The sequence below is a fragment of the Podarcis muralis genome, chromosome 10 (assembly GCF_964188315.1).
Source record: "Podarcis muralis chromosome 10, rPodMur119.hap1.1, whole genome shotgun sequence".
Taxonomy (NCBI): Eukaryota; Metazoa; Chordata; class Lepidosauria; order Squamata; family Lacertidae; genus Podarcis; species Podarcis muralis.
The window spans coordinates 45,664,834-45,689,639 of record NC_135664.1 but is presented as its reverse complement, the minus strand read 5'-3'; the positions used below and the strand labels follow the sequence as shown (position 1 = coordinate 45,689,639).

Here is a 24,806-nt window from a genome sequence, read left to right as displayed (position 1 = left end):
GTTGCCCAAATCTTTCCACCTTTCTACTTCACTATTGGAACCCCTTTCATGGATTGGGGCCTGCTTAAATATTTTTGACTTTATTCCAGGCATTGAACCCATTTTAAGGAGCCTGAAAGAAATCTTGCATCTCAATAATGTGGAATTGCAAAAGCAGGGACTTTTACTTTTCACTGAAATTTTAAAATGGTAAGAGATTTCAAAGTTCCAGGTTGCCTTTAATATGCAAAATGTGTGGGGGAACACCTTTCATGGATGATTTTGGTGGGTTTTTTGTTGGGGGGGGGGAGGTTTTAGGTGAAAGGGATATATCCAGGGTATATTCTCATAAGCGATAACACACTGTCCACTAGCTTGCTTGTGAAATAAAATTTTAAAAATTAAGTGGAGATTTTTATCCTGGGCTCCATTTGTATTAGACATGAAATTATATACAGTATATACATGCACAAATATTTATTGTTGCTGTGTTTATTGTTAAATTGCTTTGGTATGTTTTATGCAAAGCAATTCAATAAATAAATAAATGTGCAATTTTGGCAATGAACTCACAACGTAACTGTTTGTTCCTGTAGGTATTTTGTAGCGAAAGCCTTCATGTTGTTCATACAAAGCATGCTTAGGGTTATTATTGAGAAACTGTTACCAATAATATAATTTAAAGCTTCAGACCAAATCCCAACTGAGCAGTAACTGATAAAGAATTTATTCCTATACTGGTGTGCATGTGACAGTCTTTCTATAGGAGGCTATGATTTAAAGATTTGATCTGCATTTCTTCTTTTTCAGGCAGCCAGCAGAAATCAAATTATTTACAAATACCTCTGTCTTTAAAGATGCAGTGAGTGTTCTTCTAGAAGCTTTAAACTGTCCTATTCTTGAAGTAGCAGCTGAAGCTGTGAAAGCTGTGGCTGCAATACTGAGGTAAGTGGGAAACAATTTGGTGAACTTTTTCTTTGTAGCTGGACACCCAGGTTAGTCCTTTCTTGCACTCTTGGTTTTGCTGACATCTGGACCACCATGAATTTCTGTCTTCCCTGAGGTTTGCTTCCAAGTTAATTGCCTTTCTTGTCTTACTCTTTTCGCTTCAGAAAGGATCATGTGACCATCCCTCCCGTACTATACAGAGAGTTACAGAAGCTGGTCGAAGGTGTATTAAAACGATGTAGTGATCTTCCACTGCCAATTCTTAATAGGAGGCTCATGGTTAGTCATTCAGTGTTGTGTTTTTATTCTGATTGGCAGGTAATGTGGGCCAGATGTGTGACGAAGTCCTCTCTTCCCACCCTCAAATAGTGGTGGGATTCTGGCAGTCCTTTCCACGAAAAACCCTCCTCTCATGTTAGCAGACTTGTTGCTAAGTTTGAGATAGTTGATCTGCCTCACTCCTTTCCGAAGGGTGTTCTCTGAATCTTTTTTATATTTGGGACTGAATTTTCCACTTGGATTTCCTCATAGGACTAACCTAGTAACGTGCTTGCAAACAGCAGGGATTTAAAAGAAAGCTGGTCCAAATAATGGGACGGCAAAGCATGTGTTTTCAACAAAGTTTAAAATATAGAAATGAATAAATGTTTGCATGTTCATGCTAAGCCTTATAGTGTAGCCCAAAGTCAGGAGTACTATACTGGGGATAGCAGAGATGGTTACAAAGTGTCTTGATGGAGAAGAAACGAATTCTTGTCATTCCAAAATACAAGAATGAGTGACACCCTCTGCACATGCACCTGACGTTTACCTGCTTTCCAGAACATTGTGAGCATGTGCAGCCAAATCCTATTTGTATTTACTTGGAAGTATGGTTTTCTGAGTTCAGTTGGAGTTCCTCTACAGTAGATGTGTAAATATTGCAATCTTAATTGCAATACCACACATGTAGGATGAGCAATTTCACAAAATGTGACTTTATGTGCATGTTCCAGAGACATTACACAAGTATTGCAAGTATATGTGCAGTGCAGGGGCACATTTTCAGAATCAGGGGATCAGTTTGCAGTGACATTAAAACAGAAAGAGGCTAATCTCTAGGAGAACTTAGTTTTATTCTCTCCTGTTTTTCTAGTGTGACAGAATTACTACTTTTATCTATAACGTGCTGTAACCCAAACACATGGGAGTTACGAAAACTTCTATTGCTATTTATTGCTCACTAGAAAAGAGGGAAATTCTCTTCTGCCTTTTTTGGTACAAAAAGCTGGTGTGCATCTGCTGAACAAGAATTAACACTGGCTCATGATAGCAAAAGAGAAGAAATGGATGAGCAGCCTTAGTGTTTCAAACAATTAGAGGGCTTTTCAAGCTAACGTTTGGTGACTGCAATTGTTAATTTAACGTGATATTCTGGTGGCATGAAGTAGAAGGTCATAAGAAAGTCTTTTCCTCTCATCTCAATGTCATAGGGTCAACCAGGCAGCAGACATCAGAACAAAACAGTTTCACAGCAGGGACAGTTCCTGCAGAGTGCTTTAGAAAGCTTCAGAAATGCTTGCAGGTGAGGAAGTTCTGTCTGTCTTTAGCCTAAGAACATTTAAGAGAGATCAGATAGCAATTTGTTCACAGCTTTCTGAAATTGTAGGGGAGATGCGCAAAGCTTGCATCTGTGTCTGAGGATATGATTAAAGGGGTATGAACCAGGGCTTCCTGCTTTGCTCCTCTACATTCAAGTGGCTCAATAGCTGATGACCTGGAGATTTACTCTTTGTATGTGCTAAAAATACCAGTAAGCCACCTTTGTGTGGCGGATAAGGTTGTGCTTTGGCCGGGAGCCAAGTTGGCTTTGGGATGGGTTTTGGGGGCCGCTGTTCTGGCTCTCACCAGCCCCAGGGACAAAGCCAACCCAAAGTTTTAGCAGGCTCTGGTGGGAGGTGGGGAGTGAAACCCAGTGGGGCCTTTTAAAGTAGGCTCCCCCACCCAAAGTAGCACCATTTATTGGTTGTGCTGCGTTTACACTCTACCCATCTTCCCAAAAGTTCATAGCGGTATCCTTAAGATTATCTTTGTAACAACTCTGGAATTTAGGCAGGGTTGAGTGCTTGGAGTCATACTCACCTCTTCAAAGTGCATGGAAAGTAAAGCAGGAATATGCCTGGTGGCCCTGTCCTTTACATGTTCAGTGGAAGGTGCTTACAAATACATATGCCTGATGTACAACTGTGTGTCTGTAGAGCTCTATCATCTTCTGCTGAATGTGTGGAGCTTGGGAGGGGACACTAGGCACAGTCTTGGTTTCTTTCCCCTTTCATGAGTTTGATGAACACATTTTGAAGATGTGAAAAGGGTTCTGCTGACATAAAGCTCTCTGACAGGCCATTAATACCAGAGAGGAGATTGAACACATTCAAACTCAACATTCTGGCCACGGAGTTGAGGTCTGGCCAGGATGCTGTAGAAGCACTATGCAATAGTTTCTGTCCATCTGACAGTTCTGTGTGTCTTTCTAGATTAGCTGTGGAATCACAAAACGACCCTGTGGCTCAGGAGAATTCTTTCACTGCTCCCAACTCAGAGAATGAAGATACACTGAAAAGCTTTTCTGAGTTTCTGCTGAGGATCTCTGACTCTCTTTGCATTCCCATAGTCATGGTAGGGTCTCCTTTTACCCCACCCAAGCATCAAGTGGTTCACATATGTTTATATGGAAGCAAGGAACACCTAGTCTAGCGTCCTGTTCTCACAGTGGCTAACTAGATGCCTTAGCAGGACCTGAGTACACCAGCACTAGGAAAGTAAGCATGACAGAGTTTGTGCCCCATTCAGAAGAGACTGGCTGGTGGAGGCAGTGATGCTGTGCCCTTCCCTCTACTTCCTGCCCCAATTATTAGGTATGTGGGGAATAAAGAGGAGCATCCAAAGTTTAAAAAGGTAAAGGACCCCTGACAGTTAAGTCCAGTCACAGATGACTCTGGGATTGCAGCGCTCATCTTACTTTACTGGCCAAGGGAGCCGGCATTTGTCCACAGACAGTTTTTCCGGGTCATGTGGCCAGCATGACTAAGCTGCTTCTGGCACAATGGAACACTGAAACCAGAGCAGCGAATGGAAACGCCATTTACCTTCCTGCCGGAGTTGTACCTATTTATCTACTTGCACTTTTTGGCATGACAGGAGCTGGGACCGAGCAACAGGAGCTCACCCCATCGCGGGGATTCAAACCGCTGACCTTCTGATCGGCAAGCCCAAGAGGCTCTGGTTTAGACCACAGCACCACCCACATCCCTTTCCAAAGATTAAATTAAGGCTATTGTCAGAAGTCATTGTAGATCTAGATTCTTGTTACAAGCTGTTTTTGGACAGGAGCTTTCTATTAGACCATACCCTGTGGTTCGGAGTTATCAAACTTGTCAGGCCCATTAAAAAGATTTCCTCATGTCTTATCTGAGTTACATGTTATTTCTTTTTGTAGCAGTGAAAGTATATTTGCCCCCTTTCCCTGCAGAAATATTCTGAAAGAGCTGTCCACCCAGCTCTCATGGAAGTCTTAATTTCAACCCTCAACATCTTATTCAGTGTTATGCCAGACTCAAGTAAGAGATTCTCCATGAAGCTGGGTAAGGAAAACAGGAAGAGGCTATTTTCTATATTTCTTTCAGAAGCATATTATTAAGCTGTAGAATTTGTTGCTGCTGAATGTTAATGCGTCATAAAGCTCAGTAAGAACCCCTAACATTAACAAAGCATCTATTAGAGTAGATGTGTTTTTGAAATGTTTCATTCTCCAATCAAAATGGAAGTGTTCTGTACCTAGAGTGCCTGCAGGCTAGTGGCTCAGTTCTCCCCAATTATTGCTCTTCTGCTGTAAGCTACATGCAGAATTAAAATTTAACTATCACACTTCAGGGGATATAGCACTTTGTATGTGTGTGTACGTACTGCTTTGTTTCATCCACATTAGTGAATTTGACATAGCCGTGAAAGAAAGGATGGGAAATTGAGTTAAAAATTATAGCCATTTTTAATATTCTGTTTAATTTGTACAAATACACTTTTTTTCTTTAAGCGTTCTTGCATGATTTATTTAATGACTTTTTAAAGAGGCAGACTTAAACTTCTAATACCATGATGCTAAAATTGTGCCCTCTGGAAGGGCATCGGGTTTTTAAACCTTTTTAAAAGATGTGATAAAATGCCTCTTTATTTAAGCACTATTTGCACAAACAAATTTTAAAAAATCTGTTAAGAATGATTTGATTAAAGGCTCATCCACACTTCCGCTTGCCCCGTGAGTAGAAAGCAGGGGTCCAATAGGTTTTCCGCTTGTCCCGTGCTTTCCAGGCATGGGCACAAGCTGTTTTCCATTTGTCCCACCACTTTCCCCAGGAAAACCTACTCTATATCACTGAATTGGAGTAAACATCAATCGGCAGTAAGCCCAGCTGATGTTTTTCAATTCAGCAGGAAAAAAGTTGGTTCCTCGAGGGAAACGGCAGGACAAGTGGAAGTGTAGCCAAGCCCTCAATGGGGCCAGTTGGAAAGGTAACAATGAAGACAGGCCAAAATGTAGATGCATGTGGATAGGCTCACCTGAATATGTCACTGTGCACTTCAGAACCAGAGCTTTAAAAAGACAGAGGAGTACCTGTACCTGCAGAGACTATGGTACTGTTTGGCTCTACCATAAATTTGGATTATCCATGATCTGAGGAAGAAACGAGGAGCACGAGGAAAATGCAGAAGGACAACAATTTGATGACAATATCATGTAAATGCCCCATAAAAAGCAAATAATTCCATAGTGGCAACTCTGGAATCATCTCTAATGACGCTTGGAAATGTCAGCGAGACATCGTGAGACATGAAATCATGTTTAGTATGTAGAGAATCCTTTAGAATATTCAGAGCCTTGAAATTATAGTGTTGCCTTGGCTTGAGTAAGGCTTGGCTAGGTACTCTGCAGATTCTCTTAAGTTTGTATAATTGAAAATCCTAACTCAAACATTTTGTGTGAGCACAGTTATCCTTCCCTCCAGCATCTTCCTCTTTCATCCAACTGAACCTGGAGCTGAAGGCCAAATTCTGCACTGCACAAAGGTATTAAATTGGGATAGTAAAACTAATTCTCACGCTCATCTCTCTTGAAACATTTCTCTTCATTTCCTGTGTTAACCTCTAGACATTCTAATAGATTTGTAACGTTGACCCTTAGACATGAGATTTATGATTTTCCTAGAGCACCAGGTTAATTTTGGATGTTCTGGAAATGGCAAATAAAGCCTACAATTAACTACTGCCTTAAGGCTTGGTGACTTCAAAGCTTAATGATATTAATAAACTAGAGATTGTGTCTTGACCAAGTCTGCACCTCCAGTTTCTCATTTTGCATGATTTATTTTCTCTTTCAAGTAACCCTGGTTTGAATCATGCTTGTTCAAGTTTCCTGCATAGCATATGCCTCAATCTTCATTCATCCTCAAAGAAGCCGGAGGATTCTTCCCAAGAGGGCAAGTTTGATAAAGTGATTGGTGTGTGTGTGATGTGCCTTTGAACCTGGCAGCATACAGCTGGGTCTGGGAACAGAAATAGTGGCAAAAGGTTTGGGGAAGATACGCTCTTTGAGTTGGCTGCCTACAGTGACATTAGCATGTTGGCAATATAAAATGATTTACGCTGTGTATACATTGCTAGCTTAAAGTGCAGCTAGGTCATTCTTTTTCTCCATTTGGATTGAAACTGCTTTGGAGGAAAACACATCAAAATGCAGTATTTCTTAAGAACCAACAGGATAGATACAGGACAGATACGGGATTGCGACCAAAGCCCATTGCTTCCCAAACCAATGATGGGCTCATATTCAATGCAGAGTAAACAGGGTGGGTGGGTGTGTACACAGCCTTGTATTGTGAGTAGAGGCTCTTGCAACACCTGCATGGCCCATTCCCCCCCCCCCCCAAAAAAAAAAAAATCTTTAAAACAATTGAATGTAATCACTTCCTGGCCAGCGGTCTCATATAAGATAGCATGAGCTATGGAGCATATTTTATGTTCCTGTCTCTTTTGTGGAGTAAGGTGGAATAGAAGGGCAATATGAGAGAAGCATGGACTATGACAGTGGTACCACGGGTTACAAACACCTTGGGTTACAAACACTTTGGGTTACAGACTCCGCTAACCCGGAAGTAGTACCTCGGGTTCAGAACTTTGCCCCAGGATGAGAACAGAAATCGGGTCCTGGTGGCGCGGCAGCAGCGGGAGGCCCCTTTAGCTAAAGTGGTACCTCAGGTTAAGAACAATTTCGGGTTAAGAACGGACCTCCTGAACGAATTAAGTTTGTAACCAGAGATATCAGTGTATTATCAATATTTCTTTTTGGGGGAGGGGGGGTAAGCAGACATTGGGGTTCTGTGCCCCCAGCTTTTTATTTTGTGTTTGTGTGCTGCTGACATTTTCATGCCATTTTCTGATTGCCTTTCTTTTTAGTGCATGACCTATCAGAACTTTTGCAAAAGAGTCTGCCACAGTTGAACTTTGGGATACAGGAAAGCCTCAGCCTCTTATCTGAGACCCCAGAATCTTTCTGTTTAGATGAAACTCTTCGTAGTCACCAGTATAGTCTCCTGCTTCTTTTCTACTTTGCTTTTAGTCAGGGAGACAAGTAAGTGAGGGGGGGGGGCAGTAGGTGAGATCAATCCGCTTAACTTAAAAAACAAACAAAAAACAAACCCTCTTGCTCTCAGATTTGTTCCAGAAACAGAGCTTTTCTCAGCTATAAGAAGTTTTCTTCTGTCAATCCAAGACCAAGGAGACTGTCCACCCCCATATGTCTTCAAAGCTGTTTTGTACCTTCTGGCAATCTGTCAAGACAAGACTGAAGCTTTAGACTTGGTAATCACTGCTTCCAAGAGCAGCTTTTAAAATCTACACTGTCACATTTCTGAAAGTTTGTTATTGATGTTCCTTTCCAGACAATTAAAAGTCACTGTTTTGTTCCCTTAGTACTAGTATCTAGGATACAACACCAGCAGCACAATATCTCATCTACTTTCTCATGAGAAAGTAGCCTTGCTATAGGAGAATAGCCATCATTCATTTTCTGGCTTTGCGTAGTGTTGTAGTGTAGGACCCATCTAGCAAGGAGATACTCCTCCTGAATAAGTTTGTAGAATAGTGAGACAGTACAGGAATACTAGATGTCTGCAGTTTTAGATGCCTGTTCCAGTGCTGTAGTAACACACTCGGAAGTGAGAGTGGAAAAGAGTGTGCAGGAGGCGCCAAGAACACTAAAAGAAACGAGGCAGGCCTTTGCAAAAAGATAGTGAGAGGATTGTCCCCACCCACAAGTGCTGTCATAAATTGTATCCAGAATGTGCCATTTACATTTGGAAAATACGTAGCTGTTTAATTTTGTTCTAGTATTCAAAGTATTATAGGGTGCAGTTTTTAATTTTTAAAGAAATGTTGTGCATGTGATGACACTTTTAATGAAAATGGTATTGTCTGCTTGTGAAGCTGTTGACTTCAATATGCTTTCATAGTACTATTCCCCTTGTATAGATGGATATAATGCTGAAATTCTTCCTGTTCTTCCTTTTAGGAGGATTATGTTCCTCATAAGAGAGACTATAAATGTACCAGTCCCTAAAGAGGTTGTTTTGACTTTTCTGATTTCCCCTTCCAACTCTCCAAATCCAGGCTTCACTCTCTGCTATAAGGAGGATCCTGGATAGTATATCTGATCTGAGCCTGGTGTATGTCCATCATCCTCTGCTCCTCAATTTTTTTTTACGCTATCCTGAATTTATGGGAAGATTTGGTCACCGCATCCTTCATCTATGGCTTTCCTGTGAAGACTACAGCCACACTGAATCTGAAGATACTGACAAAAGACTCTCTGCTGGCTTTTCTGACTCCTTAAACAACTTCAACAGTTTGCTTTGCATGCTGAAGGGCAATCCCAGTGCTTTGCTTGTCTTGCTGGTATGCAATATTTTTTTAAAAAAATCAATACAAGATCACCTTGTAGAAATATTTAGATTGCCTACCTAGATTCCATGTGCTGCAAAATCTGTTTGTTTTCATCATCACCATCAGCAGCATTAAATATCACACACATTTAAAGAGGAAAAGTAGCATGCCTCAGATTTGTTTTCTTAGAATGACGATCATTGGAGACGGTGGTGTCTTTGTGATGTATGGTTTTATTTGTACATACAGGCTGAACATAAGATGGAAGGGTTTGCAGCGTTAACACTCTTAACAGATCTAGCCATAACTGTTTTTCTTGTTAAAAAAAATAATGCCATACCAAAATACTTACAAATATTGATGCACAATGTTATAAAACCTTTCATACATACAATATTATCCATATTTATTAGAATTTATTATTCCATAAATTTAATTAATATTCCTCAAACTGGAATTCCTCTGATATCTACAAAAAAAATCTTTTAATTCTTCTTCCTTGTCTTTCTCCATCCTTAGTCCAGTAAATTAATTTAGCCACTTTAATTTATGCTCAACTTTCTAAGCTATAATTTGGGGGGCTTCCTCCTTTTTTCCAATTACAGGCTACTCATATTTTAGCTGACATGAATAGAATATAAATCAGTCCTTTTTCCTTCTTAAAAACCTAATAACACTTATGAGATAGAATCATAGAATTGTAGATTAGGAAGGGACCTGGGGGGGGTCATTTATTCCAACCCCCTGGAATGTAGAAATACTGCCCACAACCGTCCCTGGGTGCCTCCCATCACTCCTCTTCAGCCAGCCAGGCCCTTGTTTGTGCTACTGGGTTTAATAACAGTCAAGAAACATTCTAATGGCCTTAATTGTGCATTACAGAAACACACAAATAATTTTGATCTTAATGGTTTTAAAACGTGTCGCTAATTTGACTGCATTGCAGCAGAGCCACCCAGTTTTCTCTTGGTGGGTGGGGGCTGTGCTTGTCTGCACCTTGGCTTTTATTTTAAATAATTAGGCTACAATAATTATTTTAGTAATTCAGACTTTAATTGTAACGCAGCCTGTTGATTAAAAAAGTACTTCATTTGAATATCTGCATTGCTATGATGTCTCATGCATCCAGGTTAGTATGATAACTTGACGATTTTGGAATTTGGCTTCTAGGTAGGGGTCCAGATAAGCCGCTGTGCCATAAGCATAGAGAGCAGCAGCAGCAGCAGCAATATTCGCTTAAACTGGGCCTGATCTGCTTTTCTTCTCAGGATCTAGTCTGTGTTGGCACTGGTGAAGTAGCCCACAAAGTCCTCATTACCCTGAAGGCCTTCCTGAAAACAGATGAGAATGCCCATGTCTGTGACCTTCTTCGAAGCCAATTTCTACAGATTCTGCAGAATCTTCTGGTAGAAAACAATTCCAGCGTTTTGCAAGGTGAGTGACAGACCTGCCTTAAGTGCAGGAAGCTGTGGTTGGGTACCAAATGCCCTCAAGTAATTTAAATACTGCCCACAGGAGCTCTTGGGCCAAGTATTTCCCTGTTCCTATGTGTCAGAGCAAGACAATATTTTGGGGAAATTTAACAGAGGAATTTGGGAATTTTTCAAACATAACTGCAAGTTTAACCCTTAGCTATGCCTGCTAGTGTAATCTGTCTCTTCCCCGGATTTGCTTATTTGGTGGGTTTCTCTCTCTCTGAGAAAAGCCTACTATTTGCCATGCAGAGGGTTAATAAATGGTGCCCCTGGACATGACATCATCATCCCTGCTTTGAAATAAGTGGTGGTTCTTCATACTTCCTCCATTATGCTACTTGTTTCTTCCTTCTTGATTGGGATAGAAATTGTCAGATATGTGATGAATTAGCACTGACACAGTTTTTTTATCAAACAAACATGTTTTACACCCATCAATTGGGCCAGCACTATGTTTGATTCAGGGCGGACATTGAAGTCTTTACTAAGAGCACATCTGTTTGCAGGGCAAATCATGTTGAGCACTGTGCATCCTTGCTCATCTGATATGCAGCATGCCATCTGTTAGTTGTATATCGGTGTCCTTCTGATGCAAAATCAGCTGACCCTCTGCTGTAATGCAACACAGCCTTAGAGTCAATCTCACGTTCTGATTTGAAATGGTACGTGTTGTTTAGGACAGCCCACAGCAGCCTGTTACTTTAATTATAGCTTTTCACTGCTTCTAACAGGACATAATAACTCTTTAGCTCTCCAGATTAAAAAAATTGGTTCTGACAAAGAAGGTGTTCACCATGTACTCAGAAGATAGTTCCTGCAGCACTTGTTTGTTTTCTCAGTTTTTGTAGTCTAGAGGCCAATAAGTAATTTTCTTTCATGTTTCTTTTTAGTCAACCAGGCCCAGCCCCTTTTATTGAACCTCCTCTTCCTCGTTCAACTCAGGCATGCGACTGAAAGAGAGCTGGACAGCACAGATTTCAGATTGCTTCATCTGGGTGAGCTTCTGAATTTGTTCAGTCTGGATCTTTGGTTTAGAGATGAGAATATTTTATCTGGGGCATCTTAGTTGACAGGCCTAATAGCAACAGTGTGGTGTTGTGGCTAGAGTGCCAGATTAGGGTGAAAGAAATTCAGGTTCAAATTCCCATTCAGGAACTGAACTCACTGGGTGACATTGGGTGAGACGTTTATCTATTTGCCTAATCTCAGAGAGCTTTCTGTAAGGATAAAATGGGGATGAATAACTCCACTCTGAGCTCCCTGGAAGATTTATAGATTTATTTATTACTGCATTTATTTCCCACTTTTTTCTCCAAGGAGCTCAAAGTGGCATACATGGTTCTCCCTGCTGGTTTCACAGATCCTAGTCCAACATTCTAACCACTAGGCCACTCTGGCTATGTGTCAGCTTTCCCGAGGTTTTCTACATTCCCTGTAGTATGTTTCTGATGGTAGCAACAGTATCCTGCTTTAACCTCCAAAATGTATGCTGGTGAGGAGTTGTAACATACCTCCTAATTATGATGCACAGCTGTGGCAATATTTATTTCAGGATTTCTTGTGCTCTGCTTTGAAGCCAGATGGATTTTGTCAGTGTCTGTGAATTGCATTGCACGCTGATTTGATTGGCGGTCTGAGCAGGTGTAGCTGTTTTCGTATCGAGCCTTTCCCCCCAAAATATTTAGCATATTGGAATCTGAAAAAAGATGAAAATTATATTGAGTATTTCTATCACACAGTCAGCAATTTGTCTGGAAAATGCAGCCCAACAGACCATGAAATTCTGCACCCGTCCCTCAACTACCTGTATTGGAGCCTTCAGCAGACAACCCCAGCCAGCCAGAAAACAGGTAAAAAGTGAAAAATGGATTCTAACTGCCCACTCCCCCTTCAACCTTATTATTAATTAAATTTGTGTACTGCCCTATACCCGCAGGTCTCAGGGCAGTTTGCTACAAGGGGCCTGCCCCTACTGGAGCACTGTTGCTGTGTGAATCCACATTTTCCCCATTTAAATTCAGCCACTGTAGTATATGCATGTGCAAAATGAGTTTGTCCCCCTTGTCTGAAATCAGTTTCTCTGGTCCATACTAGTAGGTGTTGGAGCTGTTATGTACTGAAGTTCTCACCCTGGGCCAGCAGGGGATACTGTAGATAGTTTTCACTCAGGTCCACATATGCAAATAAGGGATTGAAAGTCACGTTCAGTGATTGGATAGTTACAGAAAGTTGTTACAGTTGTGTTGTAGTGGAGCTCTATATAAGCAGGCTGGCTGAACCCTTCAGTTCAGTTCTGTTCTGGCCTGTGAATAAACAAGAGCTGTTTGAAGAATCGCTGTGTCGTCTGATATGTTCACCCACAACTTAACAGGAGCCATGTGCAGAGAAGAAAGGAGGAGGCGCCAGGGCTCCATCTTGTAAAAGACTGAGGGAAACTGAAGGAGTGGGAAGTTCCTGGAGTCCCCCCCCCCTCATTCTCTGCCAGTGACAGGGGGTAGGAGGAGAGAGAAGAAAGGGAAAGGCATTGCACCTTCAGGAACCCCCTCCCAAAAGCCCCCACACAATGAGGAGCATCCTCCATATGGCCAAATTCATGGCAGGGGCGGTGGGAGGCCTGCAGCCGCTCATGAGATTATTTAGCCAAGTTGCTGCAGTTTAGCAGGAAAGTATGGAAGCCACTGCAGGTCCAATCACACACCAAAATTCCCACCCAGCATAAATCCCTCCCCCAAATTGAAGAAGTAGAATGAATATGCTGTAGGCAGCCGGTTGTGATGGAAAGGCAGAAGGGGGAAATCCTTCTTAGAGGCTGTGTCTGGAGCCTTTCTTTGAATCCAGTGCAGATGCCAGAACCTCCGTCTTTCAACACCTGACTATGAGGACTGCTAAAGACATGGCATGACAGGAGAAAAGGCTATTTAAAAAGGCCTCTCTCCTACTTGTTCATTTTGCACATGTATCTCATTAAGTTACTTTCTATTTAAAATAGGTATAGAGCAGAAACTTAATTGTGATTTTCCACTACATGATGCAAATCTGCAGGAGCCCTTGTAGGGGGCACGGGGAGGACATTGAACATCAGTTTTCTGACATGCTGGGGCATTTGTTCCTTCACTGGCATTAAAAATTCTGAATATTTTGTCTGCCTATCTTGTGCAAAAGAAGGGGAGGACTCTCTCTCTCTCTCTCTCTCTCTCTCTCTCTCTCTCTCTCTCACACACACACACACACACACACACACACACACACACACACACATATATATCATCAAAAGCCTACCGTAGGTTCCAGCATATAAGATGACTTTTTAACCCCGGAAAAGAGGTTAAAAAGTCGGGGGTCGTCTTATATGCTGGGTATGGGTGGTGTGGAGCAGAGCCCATCTGCTGCTGCTGCGGCAGCGACACCGAAGCAGCAGCAGCCGGCGGTGAGCTCCGCTCTGTGCTGGGAGAAAGCCGCCTGGCGTGGAGTCCGCCCACTGCTGCTTTGGAAGCAGCAGCAATGGGCTGTGGGCTCCACTCCGTGCTGGGCGGCTTTCTCCCAGCATGGAGCTGCCCAGCATATTAGGCGACTGGGCTTATAAGACGAACCCCCAAATTGCAGCTGCCAATTTGGGGGGGGTCGTCTAATACCCTGGAATCTACGGTATTTGTACTCAACAAGCATTGTTCAGTATTACATTGGTTAGTAAAGGTATCATGCATGTAGTTAAAATATATTATTTGATACTCCAAGAATCTCAGAGTCGTGGTGGACTTGGGGCAGAAAAGGATGGTGCCCCTTAATTTCAGTAGCTGCTCATGACTGGTCCTTCCTGGTGCTCTTGGCAGCTGCTGCCTTTCTGCTATGCCAGTTTCACATGGCTTGTTAGACCCTTTCTTCCTTTACAGTGGTGGCTATGTTATTTTCCAACACACCTTTGCTAGAGCTACTTGAGAAAATTATCCACCTCACTTGGTTACCAGCCTGTTCTTCTGAACCTGCTTTGCCCTCAACCAGTGAAGCACTTCTCTGCTCTGCTTGGCTGCTGCTTTCTTCTCTCTTGACTCAACAACACATTTACAATACAGAGGTTAGAAATACTGTAAAACTTTTGCATTAGAAAGTACAAATAAAAAATACTGCTTTTATTCATAGGCACAATGCACAAAGTTTAAGCATTATTAACTTTTTTATTATTGGTTCCCTAAATCTATTGTATTAATTAACTGTAATCCCAGTCTGAAGGTTCATATTGGTTTATTAAGCTGAGACAATAGTTAGCCTTTTGTCTGCATAGGCAGCCCTTTGCTCCCCTCTTTGCAATTTGATCAATCAAACCAGGAGGTCTCTAACTAGCCATTGTTTTCTTTTCCATTGAAAATGATGGTTGTGAGCTTCGGAACTACTCAGGTCTTAAACTAACTTCAAATTAAGGTTTAGGATTAATTGTTTCCCAGTTCAAATGAAACAGGAAACCATGGTTAATTGGAGTCTCAAGAATGTAAGATGAGTATTGCTGGATGAGACCAGAGATCTATCTGGTCTAACTTTCTGTTCCCACAGTGGCAAACCAAATACCCACAGACAGGATATGTATATAATAGCACTCATGCTGGTTTTATTATTTATGCTGTGAAGGGACTGGTGTATGGCAAAGATCTGGTTCCTATCTTGGCTTAATAATGAACACAGACATAGTTTATCATCCCCTAGCCTAGGAATAATTTAGCCCAATGGCAAAACCAGCATTTCAAGTCCCAAACCACGCTATTCCATAAGATAGATAGGTATTTATTATATGTAAATGAGGCATTACATGAATGGCTTATAAACAGGTGATATAAGGTCACTGTATTGATATCATATTCAGAAATTGAACTTTAGTTTATCCTGTGTGTGAATTAGGATAATTCCTGATGGTCTCCTGTCGTTGTTTGATGTTGTTCCCTCAGTTTTGGCAAGCACAAAATGTTCAGAATAGATAGATGGATGCGTCTAAAGCTCATGAATGTGAGCTAATGTTGTGCTGTTCCCTAATCCTCTGAAGGGGAAACAGCAGTTTAGTAAATGATTAGCCTCATTCATTTTACCAGAGTGTTAATAATGAGGATGAATCAAAAGCAGATTTGCATAGCTGACTGCCTGTGTTCCCTCATTCTGTCTATAATCCCTTAGAAGTCATGGAAGCTCTATTTAATTCCATAAGTGAATAATACTGGGAATACATTTAATGAGCTGCAGATCCAGTGTCTTTTGAGGGGTTGGTAATAGACGGCTGGACAAAGAAAATTAGCAGCCCGGCTGCTTCCTTCACTCCAATCGCTCCCGTCACCAAACATTTTCTGATTCATTTCTGAAAGGTTGATCATATCATCTGCCTTGATGTGGACCAGGTCTTCAGCGCACTTGCCTTCAAGAGGAAGAAACCCACCCTGTTCTTTGGTAGGCTGCATATTTGCCAGCATCAGCTAAGAGAGCACTAAAGGCTGATTCATATGTTATAAAAACAGAAGTCACTTTTGCTAAGAAATGGCATAAATCTGGCCTAATGTAGAAATCCCTAGGAAGCTGCAGTCCTTTGTGGTTTCCCAATTCATTTATGTGTGCAGGATCAGGGCATCTTATCTATATGCAGGGGCTGCTCAATTCCTACATGAAACTATATTGTTATTATTATTAAATTTATTGGTTTAATATAATGGTGAACGTTCATAAGTAAATATGGAACATTCCCCCCTCCCCCTCCACCTCCCGAACATGAAACTGTATATTATTAAGCAAAAAACGGGGGTAGACTTGAATTTTCCTCCCCTTTGACCTGTTCTTCTGTTTTAACAGCTCAGACTGTTCTCAATGGTGTCTGCCTGAGCACTGATCAAATCTACACACACTTCAACAGTGCTGCATCATCAAATACTCCCAGGCCATTCACTGGGCCCCAAGTGGCTTGAAGATCATAGCAACATTTGAATACATTATAGATTACTATATAAAAGATTGGGGTGGGGGGGACTTGCAAACTTTCAAACATTAATTTTTATTTTCTGAGAAGGCCAATCATTAAAATGGGTTTTATGTCATTTTCATATGCATTTTTTTACCTTATAATCAAGTCATATTGAATAAAAGTACTTGAAATTAACACTGCATATATTAGAATTGAACTGACGCTTTCATATGGGTTTAATTGCCTCTCTAAAGTTTATGCAACACTATTCCAGAAAATAAGTCAGCTAATCCATTTTCTTTCCCAAAACAAAACGAAAAGATTAATCCAGGCATTCACATACAGAGGCCTGATAGGCCAGAGAACAGTAGATTCAAATAGAAGTATAGAATATGTTTAGGACAGGAAAGAGAGTGTGTGTCTTTGAGATTTTGGGGGATTTTTTTTCTTTTTCTTTTTACATGTTCCTTGGGAAGGCTGTGCTGCTGTAGACTTAGTGCACCAGCCTCTGCTAAACATGCACTGCACAGGTAGGATGGGACAATGCTAGTTGCTTAGAGCTACCTGTAAGAAAGGTAACTAGCAAATACAATTGTCGCCATCATGCTAGAATAGTAAATCATTGTTGCTAAAGGTATGAATGTAAAGTTCTAATAGATGGTTTTATACCCAGTCAGCATCCTTCAGTTTCTGAGAGCCTTCTTTAGGCAGAACCTCTGCTCATCCTTTGTGAAGTTTGCTGTCCGGTCTACAGATGAACATGGGAATGAACTGCCACAGTCAGAAGGAGATGCCTCTCTGTGTCCAGTAGCCATGCGGCATGTAGTGTCCTTGGTTATCCGCCTACAGAACCTCCTGCTCCAGGTAGAAGTCTAGTGATAATAACTGAAACCATTTTGCCATCAGCAACACTGTCTATCTATTTCAAACACAGAGGAGAAGGCATACAGTCCACTGCCGTCTCGCCCACTTTCCTTGTTTCTAGAACTGAACTGTTGCACTACTGAGAGGCTTTTTGGATCATTATTTAATTTCCAGTGTAGAATGAATATAGATCCCAGGACTTTGTCCATGACAAGTCTTCTTTTAAATACTGTTCAGTAGCTTCCTACAACTTAAGTTCCTCACTAGCAACAGCTCACTTCTACCTTACTAAAGAGGCTGCCATGCAATCTCTTTAGTAACATTTTGCATTCTTTCGATAGTGGAATGGGGGTGGGGAGCCACTTCTACATCAGTTCTAACCTAATAAGTAGTTTTGTTGTGGGATTTGGTGGCAGTGATTCATGCCCTCACCCTTTCCCTTATATTTGCAGAAGGACCTTTTGCTGTCTCAAACTGTTATTGGCTGTCTTGAAGTTTTGTTGGAATACCTGTATTCAAGGAACCCGATCACTGGTACTCCTTTCAGCATCCTTATAAGTGTTCACTTCATTCCTTTGCTTTGCTGTGATTGTCTGCATCGGTGGGCACAGTATCTTCACCAGTTGCAGGAGAGATTTTTAGTAGCAGGGGAGGGAAGAAGCTGCCCTCTCATTTTCCGGAGTGTTTCTTGCTTTGCATCAGGGTGGTAGGTGGTTGAGAATGCCCTCTACATAATAGAAAAGCAAAATGTAAGTTTCCAGTTCTAAGAGTCTCATTCAGTTCCCAAGAAAACATTACAAACTCTCTTGCCTATACGGCATTCTGGGTCAGACCCAACAGGATACGTTCTGGTCAGCCTTTACCAAGCAAAAAGGTGCATTACTAGGGCAGAGAGTGTTTGGTAAATTATTCTATGGATTAATGGTAACCAGCAGCATAAGGGTGTCTCTGACAATTGGCTTAGAAAAGCACCTGGGCACAATCTGCACTGAAGCCCCTGTTCCAAGATATTCCTTACTTTTTGCAAATGCCTTTGTTGCTCAGTGATCACGGTGTAGTTCCTTATCACTCAATTCCGTGACATACATCACTGTAATTAGTTTTAATTGCACAAGGAAGTGGGTGGTATTTGAAAGATGTTTTCGTTTTACTCAGGTAAAGTGCACGTGCGCCTGTACAGACAGTCATTTATGCTTAAAATGTGGTGTGCTTTCCCCCTTTTCCTCCTTGAAGGCTAACACACGCACCACTCTGCATGCCTATTAAATAACTACAGGTAGGGAGATGTGTCATGTGACCCACGAGAATCAAGAAAAAAGTGGCAATCCTGCAAAATAATGCTAATATGGATTGTACCCTGGTGTAGGGAAGAGTTTTATGGAAGGTTTCATTTAGGTGGATTTGAAATGGTGTGTCAATGACCACTGTGAAAAAGCTTTTTCAGTATTAAGGTGGGGTCATGTGGCGTTTATAATGGTATATTCAGCAGTGAGGTAAAAGTAGCTTTATTGAACAACTTTCATACTATATTTCACATAAAGTAGATAATATTCCAGTGGATTAAGCTCAATTATTATAACATAGTCACTTTCCTAGACTTTGCCTTCCCTGAAATTATTATTTCTTTTCTCTGCTTCACTACTCCAGTACATTTTTGTTGTGAATGAATGAATTAGGTAAGAGTTTAAATTATTACCAGCAATATTTTTTGCAGGGGGAGGGGCAGGGAGGTGCAATAGTAAATTTTATCTCCGGAAATTTGTTTTGATGACTTCAAGGAAGTTTCATTCCATATGAGTAAGTATCTTTAGCTAGAATGTTTTCCACTTGGTTAGTTTTTAAAAATCTAACTGTGATTGCTTTCTACATTTCTAGCATCCCATATTGTCTCACAACCATGGAATAAATTCCTGCTGATCTCTCTCCTAGATAGTGTTGATAATTCATTTCTTCACCCAGAAATTCTAAGACTAGTTGCTTTGGTGAGTATGGGGGCTATAAACTGCTATCCTGAAAGTTTCTAGTATATTGTTAAAGAACACAGTGTATCTGCAGGTATTTATGCTGTGTACATTAAAAATGGGCAACATACAGGCAAATTCTGTAACCCTGTAGTGTTTGTTAGGGCCAAAACAGGTATAAATAATTGAATTTCCTGATTTTAAAATAAAAGAAAAACAATTAAATATAGCTGTTGTTAGCTCTTATTCTGATCACAGCTGTGGCACTGGAGAGAAGTTATTTGTCCCTTTATCCTGCACTATTTCCTTGATCAACCCCCCCCCCCCCCCGGCTGTCTGTATAGTGTGTCTTCCACTCCAGAAAGGCAACAGCAGCTTCAGTGTGCGAGTGGAGTTCTCCATCAGGGAAATGTTGCAGTAGGCAGGATTAAGTGCTGCTTCCCCAATGCTCTTACTCAAGTCAAAATTGGAGACCCACTTAAATAAAAAACGTTGTTTTTTTTAAGTTGGGGATTTTGTGAACAGTAGGGAAAGATACCCCCCACCCCAGGGACCAGGGTTAAGGAACCTGTGATCCTACAGATGTTTCTGGACTCAAATCCCCATCATCCCTGACCACTGTCCATGCTAGCTGAGGCTTATGGGAGTTCAACAAGACCTGAAGGGTCACAGCCACTTCTTCATCCCTGACATCTCAAGGTCAGCAAGTTCTGCCTAAAAAATGGGGAAGTTGTTTTATGATACCTCTGGAGCATAGGAGCCAATTCCTAGGAGCCGTGGGGGCTTTGGTTCCCACAATAAAATCACAAAATTGATGGGCATTCCCATTCAAATGGTGTGTGTGTGTGTGTGTGTGTGTGTGTGTGTGTGCGCACTGCATCATGTGATCAGTTATGCAGGTGGGGTTTACCTGGCCCCCCACAATATTTTATTCAAGTTGGCATCCCTGCTGTGGAGCCAGTGTTTGTATCATACTTGAGGAAAGCTAAACTATGGAACTCCATGCCACAAGAAAATAAATTAACTTTAATTACTATGTTTTAAAGTTTATAAGGTATCAGAACACTAGAATTATTTCTCCAATTGAAATTGGCCGCATACTTGAAGAAGCAGCTAGTACTAAATTGCTAGAACTTTCTGATGTCACAATCAGTGCACTTCGCTCCTTTCTTGTTCAGGTGAGCCCTTTGGAAATGATCTCGTAACAGTAAGCAGTAACTTGAGAGTGATATCACAAGAATGGTTGTTATGGGTTGTTGTTGTTGTTGCCGCCATCGTCATCATTAATGGAAGTTCATTTCACAATATAGCACTGATTTTGCAGCCTTGAGTGGCGGTTTCAGGTCTTGGGCGGAATCCTTTAGTCTATCTTCCTAAATGGGGGGGGGGGGGGTGTGAAGCGGCGACCCATGCCTCCCTTGTGGCGGTGATCCCAGGGTTCCCCATTAAAGGGGTCTTGAGGGGAGGCATTGGTCATACACTGAGAGGCTGTCATTGCTCTCCCCCGCGGCAGCAAAATGGGGGGGCGGGCTTTCTGCTTGAACATATGATCTCCAGAGCCAGTCCAATCCCCACACATTCTGGATAACCCTGATGTCTCCCAGATCCCCAGCTGGGGACTGGGAAGGATAAACACCCAGTGTTTAAGCCAAGGTCTCCCTACATCTGAAACTTAATAAAGTTGTGGCCAATTTTAATCCCATAGCATGTCGTCTTGAGTCATTATTCCACCCTGGGGTTGGGCGGGGGGACTGTCCACATAAATCAAGAAGATAAGAACTTTAACAAGGAATGGGAGAAGTTTATAATTTATTTACAAGACCACTGCAAGCAGGTTAAAACATTAGCAGGATTTTAACCACACTTGTAAAGTAATAGAATGTATGGATAATTTAGAAGGATCAAAAATTTGGATAAGTATTGATATGTAGTTGTAAATAATATAGTTAGGACCCATGGAAGGGATGAGGGGAAGTCAGGAGATTCAGAGCAATCTCGATATTTGGATTTGTAACTGTTTTTTGTTGTATGTTTATACTTTTAAAAATCAAATGAAACTGGGGTTGTAAACTGCTCTAGGATATTTATTATGAAGGTAATAATAAATACCTTAAATAAGATGCAGTGATTCCTCAATGAGAGTAACCTCCATGGGGATTCTGAAATGGTTCTAACAACTTTAGCAAAAGCCACTTGCTTCAGGAAACAGATTGCAGAGGGGTTGGTAACTTAAGTCCATGAATTTCATTGGTCTCCTCTGAGTATGACTAAATGCTAGATTCCATCTACAGTTACTTATTCCTTAATTTACAGAGAAGCACTCTTTCCATGTGCCCTTTGTTCCTCTGGTTCAGTACTACAGCACTAAGCCAGCATGGAAAGCTGACATATGGCTATGCCTTTGGCTTTTATTGCTATGGTAGGAAATGAAGGAAAGGGAGATAGGAAGAAACAAACCTGTTAATTATTTCTGTAATTCCTTTCACTTTGATGTAAGCTTCAAAGGGGAAAATGTCAGGTGGATTCAACTCAAGCAGCATCTGTTCAGACCTTGCTGGAGAGCCTCCCGTCAACAAGCAGGAGTCAGCCGACCTTTCCAGGCATGATGTATCCTTTTGGCAGGATGCGTGCAAAGTTACTGGAGTAAGGCAGGGACGCGGACTTATAAAAAATATTGGGGGGGCCCGGGAAAGCTCATGAATAATAAATAAGCTCATGAATATGCAAATAAAGTGGCTCCGGCCCTAAATAGGGCAAGCCACGCCCCCCAGCCAGCCAATCGGCTGGCTGGGAGGTGTGGCCAGTCGGGATTCCCCTGTTCTCGCGGGGGCCAGGAGGAAGGAAATTCCCCCCGGCAGTGCCTTGGCAGTGGCGGTGGTGCTGCGAAGCAGCGAGGCAGGAGCCCCCGCCCCCGGGGATTCCCTAATCTCGCGGGGGACGGCCGGGGCTCTCCGACTAGGGCGCGCGGCTGGCTGGCTGGCTGGCGAGGGAGCAGGTGGGGAGGAGGCGGGGGACGGCGGCGGCGCTCTGCTGGAAGGGCGCCCGAGATTATTGGGGGGGCTGAGCCCCCCAAAAAATTTTTTTGAGGGGGCTCGAGCCCCCTCAGGCCCCATGGAGTCGGCGCCTATGGAGTAAGGTACAGGCCGCCATCTGTGTAGGTCTGAGGTTGAGACTAGACTGCCTATTTTGTGACAACCACTGGGAAGAGTATGAATATAGTTTCAAAAAGTTAAAAAGAAAACCCTGTCAAAGTGCTTTTTGCCTTTTCATCACTTGCACTCAGACAACGTAAAGCAGTCAACATTAGATATAAAGGGCCCTAGTTTACAATAATTAAAGGTAAAGGTACCCCTGCCTGTACGGGCCAGTCTTGCCAGACTCTAGGGTTGTGCGCTCATCTCACTCTATAGGCCGGGAGCCAGCGCTGTCTGCAGACACTTCCGGGTCACGTGGCCAGCGTGACAAGCTGCATCTGGCGAGCCAGCGCAGCACACGGAACGCCGTTTACCTTCCCGCTATAAAGCGGTCCCTATTTATCTACTTGCACCCGGAGGTGCTTTCAAACTGCTAGGTTGGCAGGCGCTGGGACTGAACGACGGGAGCGCACCCTGCCGCGGGGATTCGAACCGCCGACCATGCGATCGGCAAGTCCTAGGCGCTGAGGTTTTACCCACAGCGCCACCCGCGTCCCTTTACAATAATTACTTAAGTCCTAAATAAAGTAAAAAGTCCTGTTTTGAAAAAGGCAACTCGGAAGGCATCCAAAGGCTTGCTTGTTTGCCTTCCTCATTGTTCCATTAATATTTTTCATTGTTCGTATTAGATTGCAAACAAAGCAGTGCTTAAACTAGTAATGTTTGCAATGAAGAACAGGGAGTCGGTTTTGTGGCATTTTGCGGAATGTCCCTGGGTGCCTTCAGATTGTTACTTTTTTGCATGAGCAATTGAAGCGCATACTGGAACTTTGGGTTTGTGCAGTTTAAATGGGTTAATGGGTTCTGTTGCCTTGGCACAGGCATGACCAAACTTGGCCCTCCAGATGTTTTGGGACTACAATTCCCATCATCCCTGACCACTGGGCCTGTTAGCTAGGGATGATGGGAGTTGTAGTCCCAAAAGATCTGGAGGGCCAAGTTTGGCCATGCCTGCCTTAGCACAACCAAGGCGCTTGGAAAATACACAGGGAGGAATTTAACATCATGCTATGTTCAGTCAGGGCAGGCTTGTCAGCTTGCCAGATGCAACCATCCCCTCTCTTCACCTCGCACAGCTGTTCCAGGGGTTCTCCTGACACACACAGACACTCCAAGCCAAGTTTATTTGGGGAGAGAAGACCTGTTGTGCAAGTGGAAGTTCTTTCTTGTGCCAGCTTCCACTTTCAGGACTTATTAGTTGACTCTAGCCCATGCCGTTTTTTTGTGCTTTGCAAAGTTATGGGGGAAAGTATAAAATAGAATGCGGATGGGTATGGAGTGTAAACACTCCATAAGTGTTTTCTGGACATCAAAGTAATGTGTGTATAGGATAAATTTAGATGCTGACAGCCAAAACTTTTGAGCAACTTATATTTTCTGCTCTCTTGCCAACATGTGTTCATATGGCAAATATTTCAGAGTTTTCGGGAAAAGAATAAACGAATACATTTGCTAAGCAGCGTATTATCCTTTCAACACTTTATTCTTTCACTCAAGCCTTTGAATTCAGATGTCTTGGAGGAGTGGCAGTTTCTCTCTCACATATCAGAGACTGAAATGAGGCAAACAATACTGAACAGAGAACATAATGAATAAAGCAACTTGCCTTTATAATTTCTTACCAGCCAAAGGCTTAAATGAATATAATACAAGTGATTAAAGCCTACAGAAGTGATTTTGTAATCTAGTCTGTAGTTTATGTTTAAACTTGTAAATTAAAAACTTTAAATCTGTTTTTTGTCTGCCTTGGAAATGTGTTAAGCGAAGCATGCATTTCAGAGTTGTTTTCAGCACTGATAAAGAAAAGAATTTGCAGGCACTTCTGATAAATTCCCTAAGTGCTTGACCTCAGTAAATAATCTATTTTGCTACTTTACGCATCACCTTCTTAATATTCAGGTGCCATGAATCATTGTTTTGGTTAATGCAAAATGATACCATGTTAAGAGAAAGCTTTTGTGGATCAAGGGTTTTACTATATCTAGCCAAATTCAAAGTCAGCACTCATTTGTTTTTTACACAGACACAGACACACACACACACACACACACACACACACACACACACACACACACACGGTTGGCAATAGCAACAGTAACAGTGCTCTCAACCCTTTTGGTACAATAGCTGAGCATTCTCTGAAATCTTCCCTCTAAGGGCTGATTCTCAAATGTGACTACTGGGAAAATCTATAGTGATAGATCGTAATAGGATGCACCCACATTGCGTTGCTCAAATTGTAGTCATTGTAGCATTTTTTAATATGTTGAAAGGATTTTCAACCTTTCATTTAACAAAATATTATTGTCTGATGCTTCAGCAGTTATATAGGTTACCTGTATGTATAAAATCTCTAAAACCACTATACAAAAAAGGCAGGAGTGAAACAGCCACTGCCCATATGTTTACAATACAACCAAAGGCTTACAACCTAATCAAAGACAATACACACTGCAAGGAAAGGGAGGTAATATAAAAGAAAGGA

At 41.9% G+C, this 24,806-nt stretch overlaps 1 protein-coding gene across 2 annotated transcripts in view; it reads left to right on the top strand.

Annotated features, from left to right (window-relative positions):
* MEI1 (meiotic double-stranded break formation protein 1) overlaps positions 1–24,054 on the top strand; it is a 35,540-nt gene extending 11,486 nt beyond the window's left edge. Inside the window, exons 10-31 of one of the 2 annotated variants that reach the window (XM_028747739.2) lie at positions 90–189; positions 790–924; positions 1,092–1,206; positions 2,400–2,491; positions 3,441–3,582; positions 4,436–4,547; positions 5,967–6,027; positions 6,340–6,437; positions 7,414–7,588; positions 7,671–7,818; positions 8,626–8,910; positions 10,167–10,332; positions 11,264–11,368; positions 12,113–12,223; positions 14,264–14,445; positions 15,716–15,797; positions 16,976–17,166; positions 17,619–17,700; positions 19,042–19,148; positions 20,174–20,305; positions 21,625–21,734; positions 23,832–24,054. In XM_028747739.2, the coding sequence (XP_028603572.2) occupies positions 90–189; positions 790–924; positions 1,092–1,206; positions 2,400–2,491; positions 3,441–3,582; positions 4,436–4,547; positions 5,967–6,027; positions 6,340–6,437; positions 7,414–7,588; positions 7,671–7,818; positions 8,626–8,910; positions 10,167–10,332; positions 11,264–11,368; positions 12,113–12,223; positions 14,264–14,445; positions 15,716–15,797; positions 16,976–17,166; positions 17,619–17,700; positions 19,042–19,148; positions 20,174–20,305; positions 21,625–21,734; positions 23,832–23,877 (2,777 nt within the window). In that variant the 3' untranslated portion in view covers positions 23,878–24,054. The remainder of the gene's footprint in view (positions 1–89; positions 190–789; positions 925–1,091; positions 1,207–2,399; positions 2,492–3,440; positions 3,583–4,435; positions 4,548–5,966; positions 6,028–6,339; positions 6,438–7,413; positions 7,589–7,670; positions 7,819–8,625; positions 8,911–10,166; positions 10,333–11,263; positions 11,369–12,112; positions 12,224–14,263; positions 14,446–15,715; positions 15,798–16,975; positions 17,167–17,618; positions 17,701–19,041; positions 19,149–20,173; positions 20,306–21,624; positions 21,735–23,831) is intronic. The other variant, XM_077934928.1, reaches the window with a different exon arrangement.
* Positions 24,055–24,806: the final 752 nt, after the last annotated feature.